Source organism: Pipistrellus hanaki (genome assembly GCF_964339955.1).
Source record: "Pipistrellus hanaki genome assembly, chromosome: 7".
NCBI classification, from domain to species: domain Eukaryota; kingdom Metazoa; phylum Chordata; class Mammalia; order Chiroptera; family Vespertilionidae; genus Pipistrellus; species Pipistrellus hanaki.
The window spans coordinates 22925397-22938777 of record NC_140509.1 but is presented as its reverse complement, the minus strand read 5'-3'; the positions used below and the strand labels follow the sequence as shown (position 1 = coordinate 22938777).

At 44.3% G+C, this 13381-nt stretch overlaps 2 protein-coding genes across 6 annotated transcripts in view; one reads left to right on the top strand and one right to left on the bottom strand.

Moving 5' to 3' along the window:
- Positions 1-9751, bottom strand: part of BEND6 (BEN domain containing 6) — a 52012-nt gene extending 42261 nt beyond the window's left edge. For 2 of the 3 annotated variants that reach the window (XM_084889135.1, XM_084889136.1), the window contains exon 1: positions 8863-9177. The gene's annotated coding sequence lies outside the window, so the exon portion shown is untranslated. Of the gene's footprint in view, positions 1-8862; positions 9178-9644 lie in introns of those variants that run through there. The other variant, XM_084889137.1, reaches the window with a different exon arrangement.
- Positions 9522-13381, top strand: part of DST (dystonin) — a 414275-nt gene continuing 410415 nt past the window's right edge. For all 3 annotated transcript variants that reach the window (XM_084889121.1, XM_084889116.1, XM_084889119.1), the window contains exons 1-2: positions 9522-9826; positions 10398-10432. In XM_084889121.1, the coding sequence (XP_084745247.1) occupies positions 9646-9826; positions 10398-10432 (216 nt within the window). In that variant the 5' untranslated portion in view covers positions 9522-9645. The remainder of the gene's footprint in view (positions 9827-10397; positions 10433-13381) is intronic.

Sequence of the window (13381 nt, the reverse complement as noted above, 5' to 3'; positions counted from 1 at the left end):
CGGCTGCTGGCTGGGGCCTCCCTTTCCTGGCTGCCAGCTGCTGACCAGGGCTTCCCTTCATCCCATACTGCCCCCTAGTGGTCATCACATGCCACAGTGAACAATCAAACTCCCGGTCTGTTGAACTCCCAAGGGAACACTTTAGATATTAGGCTTTTATATATATAGATGAGTCAAGGTCACAACACAGGCTCTAGAATCAAACTGTCTGGATCCACAACCCTAGAACCAATACTTACTATGTTAAATTTCTGTGACTGTTTCCACATCTGTGAAATAATGAGAATAGTCCCCCATTGTGAGTTGATATGTTAGGTATGTTAATAACATATTAACTTATAATAGTTTTAAAATTACTAACTGAAGTAAATAGACCTAGATTCCCCTCATACAAGTTTAGATCAAACATGTGGAGGTGTGTGGGGTGTTTATAAACTGCAGTGGAGAGGGCCGGGGTCTCTCTGTAAAATGCATGAATACTGTGCCACTAAACCCTGCACAGCCTTGAGGGTCAAAAGGGAACTTGGGGGGGTGGGCGGGAAATAAAACTAGATAGAATGAGAGATCAGGACCCCTGGAAACTTGACATGTCTACTGGAGTGAGAAAGTCATATGATGAAATAACCAGCCTATGATGTGAGAGAGTATGATCACAGCAATAAGACATCTCACACAGCAATGAGAATGTGATCTCAGAACATGGTGGTGGGAGAGTCAAGGTTCACAGTATTGCACTTGTGGGAAGCTGGAGACAATGGGTCTATGGTGCTGAGCACTTGGTAAATGTGAAGTTATCCTGACTGATTGACGGCCCCAGCTACCAGGTCTCCGTAGGAGGCTGAATGTTGAAAAGCCCCCTAAGCTATGGCTTGGGACAGGATTTAGGAAGAGTGGGTGCTACATTACCGGGACATCTAGCATTATCTCCAGGAGCTTGATACGAAGTCCTTCTACCTCTCTCTAAGTCTAAGCTGTAAGAGCATGGAGACCCTTACAAACTCTGAGCTCAAGACTAAATTTTAGAACTTGTGTTTATGGCCCAGAATGGGCTTATCCAAAACATTTAGATATAAATTGGAATATTTAACTGGCCTAAAGGCAATTTGGAATCAAATTAGTGCTTGTGACAGAAGTCTGTGGAAGTGGTCCTAGTTATTATAGTTAGCACAGCCTTCCCTTCCAGGGTCAGAACCATCACCCCATCTCACTGGTCTCTCCCCAAATCTGCTTAAAGTTGCAAGATGACTAACTCACAAAACACCATATCCACTTAGTCTTAGGATGGACAGCACTCACGTGCATTTGGGAAATGTCCCTGAACTTATAAAGGCCAAGAGTCCATGGTTTCCTCTGCTTATCCTTGACTGACAGCGCTTAAGACACTTCTCTAGTCTTAGAGGAAGCACCTAGGTCAGTGGTCGGCAAACTCATTAGTCAACAGAGCCAAATATCAACAGTACAGCGACTGAAATTTCTCTTGAGAGCCAAATTTTTTAAACTTAAACTTCTTCTAACACCACTTCTTCAAAATAGACTTGCCCAGGCCATGGTATTTTGTGGAAGAGCCACACTCAAGGGGCTAAAGAGCTGCATGTGGCTTGCAAGCAGCAGTTTGCCGACCACAAACCTAGGTGATGCTAATGTTGATGGATTGAGAAAATGATTTGATATTTGCAGAAGCCTTGGTATCTGTATGAATTTATATGGCTCATATTCATTCTCCTATCTTCTCTCTTCTCTCTTCCCTTCCCTTCCCTTCCCTTCCCTTCCCTCCTCTCCCCTCCCCTCCCCTCCCCTCCCCTCCCCTCCCCTCTCCCTTCCCCTCCCCTCCCCTCCCCTTTCCCCTCCTCCCTCCCCCCCTCCCCTCCCCTTCTCTCTCTCTCTCTCTCTCTCTCTCTCTCTCTCTCTCTCTCTCTCTCTCCCCCCCTTGAGAACCTGATGAAAACTATGGATCCTGTCCTTCCAAAAAACACTCACATTTTTACAGATAATTTTAGGTTCTTAGAAATCTGGCTATGAATTCCAGGTTAAGAACAGAAATAGGACCAGCAATAACAGGCTTTAGGTTTTTGGCTTTCTTCTTTGAAATATAAACTTTACTATATTTCAATTTAGTGTTGTTTCTTTGATTTACTCCAAAAAATATTTTGGGGCTACTAGATCCACAGGATGTTATTGCATTTGAATAAATTCAATAACCTCTGGAACTGTGTGTTATTAAAACGTGTTTTACTAATCATCAGTTACTGGTCGCAATTCTCTGTTCTCCTGGTACACTCTGCTCTCTTAGCAACATTATTCTTTCAGGTAATCGGCACACTGATGCACTATCATACAAATCTATTAGCACAAAATATTTAATGCAAAAGTCTTACAAAAATTATTGTAAGAAATGACCGAAACCGGTTTGGCTCAGTGGATAAAGTGTCGGTCTGTGGACTGAAAGGTTCCAGGTTCGATTCCGGTCAAGGGCATGTACATTGGTTTTGGGCACATCTCCAGTAGGGGGTGTGCAGGAGGCAGCTGGTCGATGTTTCTCATCAATGTTTCTAACTCTCTATCCATCTCCCTTCCTCTCTGTAAAAAATCAATAAAATATATTTTTTAAAAATTATTGTAAGAAATTTAGCTATTAAATGTTGCTGTTATTTTATTAAGACAATCTAGATTTAATTCATAAACATTACTTGTCAAGATTTTATTGACCTCATATTCTTTTTTTTGTTTGTTAACCCTTCATCCGGGGATATTTTTTCCATTCATTTTTATGGAGAGTGAAAGAGAGAGAGAAACATCAATGTGAGAGAGACACATTGGTTGCTCCTGCATGAGTGCTGATTAGGGTCTCAGACCAGGGGAGAGCCTGCAACCAAGATATGTGCTCTTGACCAGAATGGAATCCAGAACCCTTTGATCTGCAGGCTGACACTCTGGTCCATTGAGCCAAATCAGCTAGGGCTATACATCTCATATTCTAACATAATTACTGTGCAACTTTAATCCTCCACCTTACTTTTATTTTCTTTTTTCACTTAAGAATGTAGAAATGTTTGTAACTGGTATGGAAATTCTAATGTTGGATCTAGAAGGCAACAAGTTCACTTTCAAACTTGCTTTGTAAATTGCCCATTCTTAGAAATGGTGGAACTGTTTTATACTATCTGAATAATAATGAACAATGCTGCTCCATGATTTATAACTCTAAGAGCTTTATAATTTGATTTATGAACAGCTCTCAAGTTTTCCATTGGCAGCTCAGACAACTATGAGTAAATTTTCTGGCCAAATGACTCAGTATTTTGCTGCATGACTAATTCCACACTCAATGTGGAAACTATATAAATGAATTCTATTCTATTCTGTGGATAACAAATGACTACTTTCCCAAAACTGTCTGCAAAGCATTATGGGGTAGATGAATTCAATTATATTGACAATTTAAACTCTCAAACTCAGACTTTTTTTTGAGAAGTCTGCAATATTCACACACACACACACACACACACACACACACACACACTGCACAGAAAATCTCCACACGACATTCCCTCCCCCCAGCATTATCATGGATTCCACACCCCAGAGGGGAACAATCCGAAATTAGGCTCTAAAATTTCTAAAATGCTAAAAGAACAATTTGGGATGATTCCATTTGAAATATTTTCTCTTATAATGATGTCTTTAAATTATTTTTAAGGTTTTCATTATGGGAAAATGAATAAAAAGGCCCTTCCCAAGGAATATTTGCTGAAAATAATATTTGCTATTATTGCAAAAAATTGTTTTTCCTTCAAAAATTCAAAGTTTAAAAAAGAAATAGTGATCCATCCACATGATGCCTCTCCTGATTCTGGTGGTTGAAAAAAATCACCTACAAGGGTACATTAGGTAATGTAGGTTCTTCCAAATAATGTAGTTTCTTTTCCTTTCAATACAAATAACATGTATGTCATGAAAAACCAGTTGGAAATAAACAGGCTATATAACACATTTCCTCAGATTCTTCTCAATTTCTTTCATATTACTTAATTCTGAGAGTAAAAAACTTCACCTAGCAACAAGTAGATCACCAGCCCCAAATCAGTACGATTTATTTCTCATAACTTATTGCTAGAGTCATTTGTACATAAACTTTCTGTTTTTGAGGAGGTAATATTTCCATATAATGTCCTTGTGTGGTTATCAGTTGGGTAATTTACTCACTTCCACATAGGTTTGTAATAAAAGCTTACAGACAACCTGGATTATATTCCAAGGTATTCCTTATCTTTCCTTCAAAAATCATCATTCTTTTAGTGCCAGGGTGGGGAACCTTTTTTTTTTTTTTTTTTTTTTTTTTGCCAAGGGCCATTTGGATGTTTATAATGTCATTCTAGGGCCATACAGAATGGTTAACTGAAAAATTAGCCTGTTCCTTTTGGTCGAAGGACCAAATGATTTCATGGGTCTTATAACAGCCTCTGGCCAGACGCCCCCCACCCGTGTCTGTCAGTAGCCAGGGCAGATGGGGAGGAGACCGTGGACAGGGATCCATTATAACTAGTCAGGGTCAATTTTATTTTTTAATTAAAAAATATATATATATATATTTTATTGATTTTTTTACAGAGAGGACGGGAGAGGGATAGAGAGTTAGAAACATTGATGAGAGAGAAACATCGACCAGCTGCCTCCTGCACACCCCCCATTGGGGATGTGCCCACAACCAAGGTACATGCCCCCAACCGGAATCAAACTGGGACCCTTCAGTCCCCAGGCCGATGCTCTATCCACTGAGCCAAACCGGTTTTGGCCGTCAGGGTCAATTGTAAATCTGCAGAGTCCAAAGGAGCCTTAGAGGAGAAAGAACCAGTCTGGGGGACTCATGGTTTATTGAAACAAATAGCTAACTCACAAATGCCCGGGAATGCCCTCTTTTCCCCTTTCCTCTCAATTTCTCTTCACATCTGTTTCTCTCCCACTGCTGTTTCCATCCCCCTAGAAACTTGCTCAGGAACTCCCGTCTGACAAAGCGATCTTTATTAGCCTTTATCCAGGCTTTAATTGAATTTCTACTCATCCCTTTTAGAGTGGAATTTCTCCAAAGATTGTGGACAGCGGCTGTCCTCTCTTCACCTACCTCCTCCTCTTCTACCCATTAGTCTGGTTTTAGCCTCTCCCACTATAATGAGTCAGTTCTTTGGAAGGTTTCCGGAGGTCTCCTAGTCACCAGTCCACAGTCCTCACCCTCCTTAACCTCCCACTTGTGCACTGTTCCAGTTAGCCACTAAATTAGAGCTCCCCACCGTAGGTCCTCCCCTCCCCCCCGCAACTTGGCCTCCATGGTCTTGCCTTCTGCTCTCTTTCTCCAGTCCACAAATGGAAGCAGCAGTCTCCAAAGGTCTGATTCCACTTCTTTCTAGTTTCTCTTCCTTAGTCATTTCATCCATTTCCACGACTTCACTATAATTTCTGTTGATGACTCCTGACTGTCTCTGGTTCTGACCTCTCCACCCACATGAGCTAACTGCATCATTTCACATGGCTCTCCTTCTGACACCCTCCACCTCAGTGGGTCTAAAACTACGTTTGTCATCGTCCCCTTCAAAACTCTTCTTCCGCCCTAGCTCAAAACTTTTCATATGTGCCTGCTCCCCACCCCTTTTCTCAGTTGGTCATTACACAGCTTAGGGTGGAAGCTTTTCTTCTTCCTGATCCGTAAGTTTGATATTTGTGCCACAATTTCCTACTTCTAGGGAAGTCCTGCAGATCTATCTGCCATCTTATTAAAGCCCCTTATTCTTACCTTTGGGAGGTGAATGACTCTTTGATGGGAAAAGTTGGGGAAGGCCTGCTAGGTACTAATGGTCCTATCTCTTGCTCACTCATGCAGAATGCCTTGTGGATTGGAGAGTGTCAGGCTCTTCTCAGCCTCTGGTCTTCAGGTAAGGAGTACAGGTAGGGCTGTTCCTGTTCTCGTGCTGGGAAGCACTATACATTTGACCCTTGAACCACGTGGGGGTTAAGGGAACTGACGATTAAAAATCTGTGTATAACTTCAAATTCCTCCAAACTTAATTGCCAATAGCCTACTGTTGACCAAAAGCCTTACCAATAACATAAACAGCTTATTAACTCATATTTTGTATGTTTTATGTATTATATACTATTATATTCTCACAGTAAAGTAAGCTAAAGAAATGGAAATACTATTAAGAAAATCCTAAGAAAGATAAAACATATTTTCAGTATTTATTATTTTTTTAATTTCAGGTATTAGTGGACCCTCACAGTTCAAACCTGTGTTATTAAAGGGTCAACTACAGTTCTTTAGCTATGACTGAGGGAGTGGGGCATGCTGAGTCAGGGGAGGAGTAAGATGCTCCATTTTGGCCTTGGGTCTAAGCAATGTTTTTCACTCTGACTTTACCCTCAACAAAGTTAATATTTTAAATTCCTTTTGGTTCCCTGTGTGTGTTCTAAATGGTTGAGAATCCAAAGGGAAGAAGAGCTTCATGATGGATCATCTTCTACACACCTGGTATGAAACTCGCTTATTTTCCCCAACTCATTGTCTTCTCTTGGGTGATAGTACTCAGTAACATAAAAAGTCAAAAAATTAAATAATACTTTTCCATTTTTATTTTTCATTTCTTGGGATGAAAGATTTGGTCAAAAGCCTTCCTCCTCTATTTGTACCCCAAACTTTAAATTTTTGTGACTTCAATAGAATGTCAATTTTTAAAAATGAAAACCTAGCAGAAAGAAAAGGTGTGATTTCTACTAAATTAACTTCTAAAGAGGATTGATTAGTTGATTTAATATTTATTGAATTCCACAATGCACTAGGCATCACAGAAACACACAGGAAGAAGCAATTAATAACATGACATTATTGGGAGAAGGAAATGATAAATTAGCAACAAACAAATCAGAAAATAACAATAGAACCTAAATGCTAAATTGTGTCAATGACTTCGTTTGCTTATTACAATATTAGGGTCCTTGAGGTAACTAATGGAAAGAACAGAAATGAATGCATCTAAAAAGAAATATCTAGAATCCTACCGCACGGCAGTTAAGCATTTGCCTGCCAGAAGAGATAAATGATGTTCTTGCGTGCATGTGAAATTTATAAATGGCTGCAGCAAGACTCAGGATGATAACAATTGTGCTAAAGTAATAGCTCAGAAAACCGTAATTGCTATTTAGTTGCTTTTTGTTGTAAAAGTGCAGAGTCTGGAGCCAACTGGTTAGTATGCTGTATTTGTGGTCTTAGACATGTTTCCAAGCTACTAAGGCCATTTCAGAGCACTCATAAATTCTGAGTTATTGAGACGTGTAAAGTAAATTCTTAGTTTGTGACTAAATTCTTAGTTGTGACTCCCAATGTTTGCAGCAAGTTAATTCAGCTTTGTTGTTTTAAATTACTCCACTAGGCCACTGTGAGTCCGTACAGTAAAGGATTCTTCCTTTCCTGCTGTGCCACGCATTGCAGGCTCTTGGATTCTCTTCAAAAAACCCTTACACAATGGACTGGAATGCAGTCTCTCACTGCAGTGGGCTGCGGTACCCAGAAACCTTTAAGAAAAGTGCACATGATGCAGTGCTACCTGTCAGCCGGAGTCCCAGGTGCCTAGGAAAGCCTCTCTGGACTTGTGCAACCTACACTCTGACATTCAACATTCCCACCTTACACAGCCTCTGCGAGCAAGGTCCTGCCACCCCAACCTGAGATGCAGCAGATCAACAACTCGAAGGCTCATTTTGTTTTTGGAAATAAGATGTAAGTAAAAAACAAAACACCTTCATCCATTGTTTCCCATGTTTATGAATCTAGCATTTAAGAAATGCATTAGGCAATGCCTTTTTGAGTTTCCTTTAATGCTCACACATGGTAATACGTTAAAATGGAAAAGAACATCAACGGTTAAGCTTTTATGCAGAGATGTACAATTGATTTTTGTATCATTAGGAAACAGCGATATTGAGATCTCTCAAGCAAACAGCAAAAACCTAAGCATGTCCATGCCTTCTGGGCTTTTCAGAATTTTACAATTTACTTTTCTTTAATGACACAATTCCTGCAGTCTCTTAAATATCCTTAAGAGTCCACCTTAGCAGTTACTAGAATCACCGTAAATGCACTAACGTGTTACCTTGCCATTACCATCACAGTTTCCTTATGCAAGTAAATAAAGCAAACAAAACCCAGCTCCACACAGCACTGCCTTGGGAGCAGCAAACGGCGCGCGGGATACCGCACCGGCCGCCGGGCCAAGGCTGCAAGATGCCGCAGACCGCGCCGCAGCGGCGGTGGCTGTCTGGCCAGGTGCGGTGGCCAGTCCACAGGGAGGCGCAGTGCAGCACACCCGCCATCCCTCCTGCGCTGGCCCTGCATCAGCGAGCCCTGGAAAATCTCTCCCAGCCACCAGATACAATATACTTTTTTGTGGGTTATGAAGAGGCAATGTGTGCATTTTGTGTGACAGATTCATCATTTCTCTCACATTCCCTAAAAAAATTTCTCCTCCAGATATTTACCAGCCAACCCCAACTTCCTTCATCTGCCAGTTCCCTACATCTGACATGGACCCTCCCTTGCAAATGCATTACATGAGGCAGATTTTACGGTAAACGCAAGGATCCCAAGAGGCTCTAACGTGCCCATGTCTCGGTTGCGGATATGGCACCAAGTTTGGGTGGTGGAACGGTTCAGGTCTGCGGATCGGGGCGTTCAACCGGCGGAGCGCTCCCAGTTAGAAGCGGTTGGAGACATGTGGGCCTCCCCTTCTTGGAGGACCCCAATCCCTAGGGAATGCCCTTCCCGGAGTGCACACGTGAGCGTGCGAGGAACCCTCCCTCCCGCAAGCAATAGCTCACCCGGCAGCATCTTCCAAAGCCCCACCATCGGGGCGGGGAGCGGGGAGCTGGGAGGTGAGGGGGTAGCACCGCCTGGAGGTTTCCCCCACCCCTGGCTCCTGGGCGCCCCCTGACGCCAGGCTCCCTGCAATCAGGCCAGGGGAGGCTGGACAGGGGCCCGGGGCCAGTGCACCCCCGGACGGCGCGGCCTGGCGGGCGGCCCCGCAGGAGGGCGCTGGGCGCTCAGGCCCGAGCGCAGCCCGCGGCCGCCACCGCCGCCGCCGCCGCAGCCATGTCCGCGCGCCCGCGCTGCCGCAGCACCGGCCGTGATGTCATCGGCGGCCCCCGCCCGGCACCCCCTCCCCGCCCCCCGCGGCCGCAGCTCGGCGCAGCGTCCCCGCCCCGACCCACGTGCGCGGGGCTCGGGGATGCCGGGCCGGCGGCGGCCGCCAGACGATGCTCACGGGGCCCGGGTGGCCGCGGCGGCAGCGCAGCTCCTCCCCGGGGGCTGCGCATGGCCGGGGGCGGGGGCGCCTGGGGAGGAGGGAGGAGAGAGGCGCTCCGCCGCCGCCGCCCGCTCCCAGCCCGCTCGCCGCCTGTGTGCTGAGTCACGGCCAGCGCCCCCCGCAGCCCCGGGCCGCTCGCTGGGCGCGGGGCGCGCAGCCATTGGGCCGGGCGCGGGGCCGCGTGCGCCGGGCATGACGCGCTGAGCCGCGCTCGCCCGTGCCCGCCGCCCCGCGTGCGCCCCGCGGGAGCCTGTGCCGCCGCCCGCCGCCCGCCGCCCCCGCCGCGCCCGCCCGCACCATGATCGCCGCGGCTTTCCTGGTCCTGCTGAGACCCTACAGCATCCAATGCGCCCTCTTCCTCTTGTTGCTTCTGCTCGGCACCATCGCCACCATCGTCTTCTTCTGCTGCTGGCACCGCAAGCTCCAGAAGGGGAGGCATCCGATGAGATCGGTCTTTTCGGGGCGTCCCAGGAGCAGAGGTGAGGCGCACGCCGGGTGGCTGCAGCCCGTTGGGAGAGGAAGGGGAGCGCGGCTCGCTCGCTTTGGCGCTGCTGCCCTTCTTAGCTCCATCCCTGCCCGCTCCCCAGGCTGAGGGCGCCTATGGATTTAATGTTTGGCCCTCACCCCCTTCCTCCGGGCTCCGGGGCTGGGAGAAGCACAGCGATGCTGAGTGCTGGGAGGAGAGGCATGGACGCAAATTCTTTAGAGTCCGTTTGCTCAAGCCCCTGAGAGGGTCATTGGAGCGGAGTCCCGTGTTGCGGCAGCCTCTCCTCACCCATCCATCGTTTTCCTTATGGAGAGTTCCGGGCTCCCTAACTGCCCCAGAACTTTCCCTGAAACTTCTCTTGTTGAAATCAGCCAGAGATGGATGGCCTAGTAACCAACCTCCCCGCCCTGCAGGGTGCCCCCACCGAATTTGTGGCGTCGGGAAGGGGCCTTCCCGACCCCTCAACCCCCCTCCTTCTCCCCAACCAGGTAAGTCATCAGTTATTCAGCAGGTGAAGAACAGGGAGTCCAACGAAGCCTCATTTTTTTCTCTTTTCTCCCTAGATGCTGTTTTGAGATCTCACCACTTTCGTTCTGAGGTAATTTATTTAGCGCGCACGCTCAAGGTCAGAAGTTCTCTTTCCAGAGTACCAACATTAATCATATGCGTGTTAGGGCATTGCCTGGAGGGGGATGCTGTCCCCAACCGAACCAGTGCCCAGCGAGCAGTTTTTTTGTTTGTTTTTTTTAGCAAATGTTGTGTGTAGTGGAGCCGCTGTACGTGAGGGGAAAAGACAGCCTCTTAAAAGTACTGCAGACCTTACAAAACTTAGCCTCGGGCTGGCTCTCAGCGTCCCTGACAATCTGTCATTTGCCCCTGGACGCTTCCCTGGGTGCTGTCAGCTGGGGTTGTTCGCTGGTATCCCAACAGCAGAGAGGAGCTTGTAGGAAGTTGGTGCAGAGCAGTGTGGTCCATATACATTTCATTTTAGACTTTCAGGCTTACATTGCTGTTCCCTGGTAAGGCTCGCCATGCTTTATTGGGGCTATCGGATGGTTTTTGCAAAGTGAAGGTGGTAGCGATGGGGCTTTATCAGGTCCTGTATCCTAGCCTCGACTCTCAAAATGTGGACTGACCCTCCGTGGGCAGGTGGGAAGGTGCAGAGAGTGGGTGGGGCTTGTGCAGCACCTGCTCCACTGAAGACAGAAGGAAACGAAACAAAACAAAACATCAGCTCCCCCCAACCCAGCATTTCTTTATGCGTTTCCAGGTCAGCCCCCCTCAGGGTGAGATATTTTCCCCTCTTTTTCCGAGAGTTTCACACAGCCAGGCTTGGAGGTTCCTGGTCTCACTGCTTGTTCTGGTTTATTCATCTTAGCAAACTTCATCGTTACACACCCTCCATTTACTTGTCATTTGCCTGAGAAGTTATTTCACAGTTCATTTCACTAGTTAATCAGATGCTTTATTGCTCCCTAGGTGTTTTATTGGACTGGTTGTTTGAAAGCTTTAACTGCATTATTATAACGGCATTCTAATGCCCAATGCGTAATTCTACTGCATGTAGCCCTGGAGGGTGAGGACTCTGCTCAATGTAGGATACTTAAGAGAATAAATTAAACCAACCAGATAATCAGACAGTGCATTCTGGCTTTTCACTAACTAGCAGTGTGGTGAAACTAAACTAACTAAACTCTCTTAGTTTCTCAGCATCTCAGTTTCCCCATCTGTAAAATAGAGCTGATAGTACTGACAGGGTTGTAGGGGGAAGATTTTGGGTTTACAAGTAATTATGTAAGAAACCCTACTTAGCCCTGCTGGTGTGGCTCAGTGGTTAAGCATAGACCCATGAGCCAAGAGGTTTCCGATTTGATTCCTGGTCTGGGCACATACCTGTGTTTTAGGCTCAATCCCCAGTAGGGGAGGCAGCCAATCAATGTCTCTCTCTCATTGATGTTTCCCTCTCTTTATTTCTCTCTCTTCCTCTCTCTCTAAAAATCAATAAAAACATTTTTTGAAGTATTAAAAAAAAAAAAAAAAAGGAAAAGCCCACTTAGCTCATAGTAGGCATTCCATACTGGTTAGGTATTATTACATTTTGTGAAACTGAATTAAAAAATGTGTAAAAATAAAAACCTGCAAATTTTAAAGTCTTAATTAATTAATTAATTCAAGTTTATGAGAAACAACACAAATGGTGTCTGTCATAAAGCAACACTTGAATATCTAATTAATTTAATAGAATGACCCAGATAAATGTGACAAAAATAATGGTCAGGGTGCAAACTTCAAAATTTAAGATTTTGATTTTAAAGATATATACAGTTCAATTTAAATAAATGATAGAACAAGAATAATCTGTTATGGTTTTTTTAATACTTCTATTTATCTTTTTATTTTTAAATATATTTTTATTGATTTCATAGAGAAAGGAGTGGGAGAGAGAGAAACATCGATTATGAGAGAGAATCATTGATCAGCTGCTTCCTGCTTGCCCCCAACTGGGATGGAGCCTGCAACCTGGACATGTGCCCTTGACTGGAATCTAATCTGGGACCCTTCAGTCCACTGAGCCAAACAAGCTAGGCCTGATATGGGTTATTTTATTTGCAATCAGGTGTTTTAACTAAAGTACAAATAGAAAAAAATAAAATAGAACTCTGTCTTGTTTAGTTATCTTGCAGTTAACTAAACATTTGTCCCAAACTTGCATTTTGTTAGGAATGCCTGGTCCAGTTGTTTAATGCCATAACTTGTTTCATAAGAATACTAGTACAGTCTGAACATTCTGTTGAAACTTCATATTTGTCTCATCTGCTAAACTGTGAGCTCCCTGAGGGCATGGACCATATCTCTCTTGTTTAGGGGTGTATCCTCACTGCCTGGTAGAGTGGGTTCTTAAGAAATATTTATTGAGTGAATGAAAAATTCTTCAGTGGGTGCCAGTTCCCATAACTGGGCAGAAAATAAAAATGCACATTCTCAGGACATTGCTCAGAATCCATTTGCTGAATCTCTTATTAGATCTTTCTAGGCTTTTAAAAAAATTGGCGTTTGTATTAAAAATGTGAGTCACTAATTATAATGAAATAGATTTGGTTAACTATTTTTCTCCTCAGAAAATCAAATGCAAAATTAGCTTAATTTGTTGATAGACTGCCTGTGTTCCTTTTTGTACCAAGTTCCACCGATAAAGTACTATAAGAATGTTATTTTACAAGTGAAAATCCTGAGACTGTGTTGCATGAGAATGTCATATTTCATCACTATTTTATGTTTACCACAAATAAAACATTTTCCCTAAAAGGTAACTTAGAGAATTTTTTCCCCCTTCTCCCTTTCTATCAAAATGCTATTTCCTGTGGAATTTTCTCCTTGAGAAATACCTCTGAAGTTTTTTTATATTAAAAAATTAGAATGGATATTCTTGCAGTAGTTGCTGCACAATAATTAATGATCAAAGAAACTTGTCATTTTCTGACAAGTCATAATCATATTTAAGTAAGAATTCAGTGTCTTTTTGTCCCTCATCCCAATCTCAGTAAGT